Source organism: Sardina pilchardus, chromosome 23 (assembly GCF_963854185.1).
Source record: "Sardina pilchardus chromosome 23, fSarPil1.1, whole genome shotgun sequence".
NCBI lineage: Eukaryota > Metazoa > Chordata > Actinopteri > Clupeiformes > Clupeidae > Sardina > Sardina pilchardus.
Genome location: NC_085016.1, coordinates 23,207,420 through 23,213,162, shown reverse-complemented (window position 1 = coordinate 23,213,162; position 5,743 = coordinate 23,207,420). Strand labels below are relative to the sequence as shown.

Genomic DNA, 5,743 nt, shown 5'->3' with positions numbered 1-5,743 from the left:
CTAACTCTTTACCATTTTTGTTTATGGTCTGGTCAGGATTGTTTCTTGTCATTGTGATGGGGATGAGGGGGGCCGATAGATTGTTGAATATGTGAGTGTTTCCTGTAGGGTCTATACAGTCTGGCTCTGTGCCTGTACGGGCATTTAAGTCCCCACACAGAAGGACATTTCCCTGGGCCTGGAAGCTGTTAATTTCTGTATGGAGCCTGTTAAAGAATTCCTCATCATAATATGGTGAATCATGAGGTGGTGCATAGGCTGCACAGATGAATAGATCGTTGTCACAGTTAAATGTGCCTTTTCTGAGTTTCAGCCATGCGTGTGTTATACCCTTTTTTACTAGTTTCAATTTAGTTGCAAGTTTTTCTTTGTACCAGATTATAATTCCACCAGATTTTCTTCCGCGTTTGATGTAGTTGTGTTTAATAGAAGGCAGCAGGATTTCTGTATAGCCTTTTGGGCAGTATGTGTCAGTGTCTGTGTTACACCAAGTCTCAATTAAAACAACAATATCTAGATTGTTTAACTTATTTACAAAGTCAGCATTTCTGCTTTTCGTTCCAAATGCTGAAGAGTGCAGTCCTTGAATGTTCCATGAGCTAATTGTGAGTGATTTCATGTGTCTTTATAGTTTAAGTATCATTAAATGGAGTGAACAACAGTGACATTTTTTTGCAGAAAGGTTAAAACAGATAGGCAGATAGATAGACAGTGAACATTTCTTTTCTTTTTTTTTTTTTTTTTTTTTTTTTTTTTTTTTTCTCTTTCTTTTTTCAACCTACTAAGTCACACAGAAGCCGCAGGATCTGTCGCACCTGGCCAAGGTCCGATTTCGGCTGGAGCTGGAGGCCCTGGGTGACTTCAGCGTAGGTGGGCCGGTGATGCATGGTAGGGCGCTGGGTTTCCTCCTGGGTTGCACTCCTTTCCTGCGCTCCCATAGGTGGGCGGGGCGGTGCAGCAGCTGTGGAGCTCTTACCCCTCCGTTGGTCTTTGGTGGGTCCAGTCTGGCGAGCTGGGATGCTGTCAGGCTGTGTTCCTCTGTCTCTGAGGGTGTGGTGAGGCTGCTCGGGGGATCTCCGCTCATGAGCTGAGGTTGGGGCTCTACAGAGGATGGTGTCCTTTAAAACTTTCACAAAATACCTGACTCCTTCCTGATTCAGGTGCACATGGTCTGAAAAGTGTCTATATGTCAGGTTGGGGTAGTGAGCCACTTTGATGTTGAGGGAAGAGCAGTAGTCAGCTATTTCTTCATTAATGTGTTTAATTGTTGTCCAGGGGAAATCTGAGCGCGGCAGAAGAGTAGAAAGGGTGATGTTGGCCTCAGGAAAAGCTTTTCTAGCCGATTCTACAACCTTCTTCAGCAGCTCAAGCACTCCCATTCCCTTTGAGTGGAGGTCGTTGGTGCCGGTGTGTATCACTATGTTGTCTGGGACTTCCATATCGAATTGCTCAATTTGTTGCAGTGCTGCTGTGGTGGTAGGGCACCTTAGTTTAGCAATCCTGTGGGTTGGGAACATCCGCATTTGATCCAGGCGTTTTCCATTGGAGTCCATGAGCATGACTGTTTTTTGTGGGGAGGTCTTTGTAGTTTGTGGTGTTGGCAGCAGGTTGTTACTCTTTGCTGGTTGTGGTGTTATAGTGGATGCTGTGGCATTGCTCTTGGGGGGATTTGATGTCAGCTGTGATGTAGAGGGCGTGGTGGTGTTTCTCTCAGCAGGTTGGTGTGAAGGTGGGGCATGCTGTGGATGGAGTCGCATAGGGGGGTTTTCACTGGTGCTGGTGCTCTCTTGATGCGGCTGTTCTGCTGTTGGGCCTTTTTCTGTTGATGTCATATGTGAAAGCTGTTCTTGTATGTGTTTAATTTCTTTTTCTTTTTCTGTCAAAACTTCTCTTGTTTCAAAGAGTTTAGATTCTAGTGCCTGATTCCTCCTGTGAAGTTCACTGACACTGCTTTTCAGGTGGTCGATGGTTACTTTAGTTTCCTCTCTGTATTGTCTGAACTGTCGCTCTAGTCTCTCAATGCCGTCCCTCTCAGAAAGATTCTGTTCCCTGATCTCTGTCATTTCGGATTCTAATAGAGACATGCAGTCCTCAATGCGCTGCACAGATATAGGGGTCCTTGGGGTCCGTGGAGTGTGCATGACTGGATTTGGGTGAGGGGACGGTGGAACAGGGGCCGATGCTTTAGTGGCCATCTCTGTTGTTTGTGGAGGAAGACTGTTTTTTTCTTTTTCTGCTAAGTCTTTTAGTCTCTCAAAGTCCTGTTCAAAACTGTTTAGGCTGGACTCAGGTCCTTGGATCATGACTGTTCCACTGTGATAGAGGTTGATATTAAACTTGGGCGTGGTGTCTAGGTAGAGCTGTCTCATTACTTTATTCCCTGACATTTTTAAGTCTTTGTAGGTCTTTCTTAGGGCTGAGTGCCAGGCTTCTGGGTTTTCTGTGTAGAAGAGGAGATCTGATTTCACCCTCTTGTTGTTCAAATGTGTAAAATCTGTTCTGAGTGTCTCTGGACATTGCTTTAGTAACTGTGCTCTGAGTTTTTTCTTTTCTGAGTTTTTTCTCTCTCTCTCTCTCTCTCTCTCTCTGTCTCTCTCTCTCCTGTACTTTCCATTTCTCTGTTTGCTTCATAATGGCTGTTGGCCTGTGTTCAGCTTATCTGTTTCCAATCAGTGCATCTCGCACTCGTCGCTCTACAGTTTTGGGTCTGTTCTCTCCTCACCCTCCGCTACATATGTGTGTGTGTGGAGTCTGTTCTCTCATCGCCATCCGCTATGTGTGTGTGTGTGTGTGTGTGTGTGTGTGTGTGTGTGTGTGTGTGGAGTCTGTTCTCTACTTACCCTCCGCTACGTGTGTGTGTGTGTGTGTGGTCTCTTCTCTCTTTACCCTTCGCTATGTGTGTTTGTTTGTGTGTGTGTGTGTGTATGTGTGTGTGTGTGTGTGTGTGTGTGTGTGTGTGTGTGTGTGGAGTCTGTTCTCTCCTCACCCTCCGCTGGGCGCGTGTGTGTGTGTGTAATCTGTTCTCTCCTCACCCTTCACTACATGCGTGTGTGTGTGTGTGTGTGTGTGTGTGTGTGTGTGTGTGTGTGTGTGTGTGTGTGTGAATGTGTGTGTGTGTGTGTGTGTGTGTAGTCTTGTTCTCTCCTCACCCTTCACTACATGCGTGTGTGTGTGTGTGTGTGTGTAGTCTTGTTCTCTCCTCGCCCACCACCAGTACGTGCGGAGCAGCACGGTGTCCTGGTATTCCTCCACATATCCCAGCTCCACTGGATTTAATTAAATGCCAAATTATTCCCGACATTGATTACATTTGGGTCAGGTTTAAAGGAGCTAAAATTGAAATTATGTAAATGGCAGCAGTGTGTGTTTTTGCAGCGGAGGGAAGGAGGCGGCGTTCGGCGTTTGCCCTGTCAACACATCATGCCCGAGATGAGATGAGCATTTATTTTTTTCCTCAGCTCACTGATTGAGACATTTGTTTGGGAAGTCTTCCCCAATCTAGAGTGTTGAAATGAAATCCTTCCTGATACACGAGCCTGATCGTTTCAGTGTAGCTAGATTGTAAAGTGCTCAGCGTCTGTGAGTAAATATACAATGATTCATTCACAGTACTCAAAGTTGTGGATGGCTTAATATTTTGTACTGTACATCATATACATACACGCATATAGACATGGACAAAGACACATATGTGTTTGTGTTTAAACAGATGCTTTTGAACCCAGTCCGACTGATTGTGTGTACTGATACAGTATGTCTTTGTGTGTGTGTGTATGTGTGTGTGTGTGTGTGTGTGTGTGTGTTTGTGTGAGTTTGGGTGAGTTTGTGTGTGTGTATGGCCTGTAGCTCTAACTTCCCTGCTCTTGCTCTGCAGGCCCGTCTGAAGATGGACTGCCATGTGTGTGTGTGTGCGTGTGTACGTGTGTGTGTGTACGTGTACGCGTACGTGTACGTGTACGTGTACGTGTACGTGTACGTGTACGTGTACGTGTGTGTGTGTCTGTGTGTGTGTGTGTGTGTGTGTGTGTGTGTGTGTATGTGTTTGTGTGTGTCTGTGTGTGTGTTTGTGTGTGTGTGTGTGTGTATGACCTGCATCTCTAACGCCCCCCGCTGTTGTCCTGCAGGCCCTTCTGAAGATGGACTGCCAGGGCCTGGTGGCGCGGCTCATCATGGACTTCGTGCTGCTGACCACGGCCGTGGAGGTGGCGCCGCGCTGGCGAGAGCTGGCCGAGAAGCTGGCCCGCGTCTCCAAGCAACAGATGGACGCCTACGAGTCTCCGCACCGGGACAAGCACGGCCTGCTGGACAGTGAGGTGACCGAGCAGATTTATACAGTGTTGCTTTATTGGCCGAAACGGACTAGCCAAAGCTAACGTTTTATGCAGTCTTGCTTTATTACTGTAACCAAACTGAGACAAAGCTAACGTTTAGAACATTTCTTGGTCTTTGGCTCTGTTCAAAACGGGAAAAACTGCTGCCTTCTAAGATATCTAACTGGGGAGTAAGGCAGCAAGTTCAGTTCGTAACTGAAAAAAATATTTTTGCTGCCTTCTTAGATATCTGAGATTTCTCAAATAGCGGTCAATTTTGAAGGCAGCTTCAATGTACACTTCAAGCTGCCTCCTACCCATAATCCTTTGAAACAGCTGTGAAAGGTAAACAAAGATGGCTGCTGACATCGGTAAATGGCTGGTGAATCTGTTGAAATGTAATTTGTGTGACATTATTTAGCTTAGATTTGTACAAATTCGATGACAAACAAACTATTTACTATCTGATTATACCATTGTTTTACCCATTAATAACATCTAGTCTGATATATCTGCCGCCAGTCAAACTAATTTATTTAATGTCATACCGTAGTGTTAGCCAAAGATTCTAGAGTGCTACACTCATTTTTAAAAGATGCATTTAATCTAAAGTCATGTCTAGTGAGAGAGCTCTCTATTTAGGGACTGAGGCAGCAGGCAGCTGCTTTCCGTTTCGAATGGAGCCTTTGTCTGTGTTGGTTTTTCCCAACACAGACACACACCACATCCATAACACACCACTGAGCACTATGTCACTTCTCAGATGTGTGTGTGTAGGGGGGGGGGCACTGTGTTTGTGTGTGTGTGTGTGTGTGTGTGTGTGCACTCAAAGCTTCCTCACTGACCGATGCGTTCCCCCCCCCCCCCCCTCCTCTCTCTCTCTCTCCTGGCGTCTCCTGGCAGGCCATGTGGAAGCCGGCGTACGACTTCCTGCTGACGTGGGCGGCGCAGATCGGGGACAGCTACCGCGACGTGATCCAGGAGCTGCACATGGGCCTGGACCGCATGCGCAGCCCCATCACCAAGCGCTGGAAGCACCTGACGGGCACGCTCATCCTCGTCAACTGCCTGGACATGCTCCGCAGCTCCGCCTTCTGCCCCGCCCCTCAGGATGACTTCGCCATCTAAGGCACGCCCCCCCCCCCACAACCACTCTACCCCTCTTCCTCCTCCTCCTCCACCTCCTCCACCTCTTCCTCCGCTGTTAGTTGAAGCACCTCCTGGTCGGACTGAAAACTCCCAACAGGCCTTGAACTCTTGCAGCCGGACTACACCGGGCGCGCGACTAAAGCGTTTCTGGAGCGTTAAAATAGCGTGCGCTCTCGGCTACCTCGCGTGGTCTAGCGAGTTCCATCGATGGCAGCGGGAGGTCATTGTTGCAGCATGCACTCTATGTAGTGCGGCAGATTAAGTCCATATTCCAGGACAATCGT

General features: G+C 47.4%; 1 protein-coding gene across 1 annotated transcript in view; it reads left to right on the top strand.

Annotated features, from left to right (window-relative positions):
- Window positions 1-5,456, top strand: part of sh3bp4a (SH3-domain binding protein 4a) — a 47,462-nt gene extending 42,006 nt beyond the window's left edge. The window contains exons 4-5 of the mRNA XM_062527828.1: window positions 4,125-4,313; window positions 5,214-5,456. Coding sequence (XP_062383812.1) covers window positions 4,125-4,313; window positions 5,214-5,438 — 414 coding nt within the window. The 3' untranslated portion in view covers window positions 5,439-5,456. The remainder of the gene's footprint in view (window positions 1-4,124; window positions 4,314-5,213) is intronic.
- Window positions 5,457-5,743: the final 287 nt, after the last annotated feature.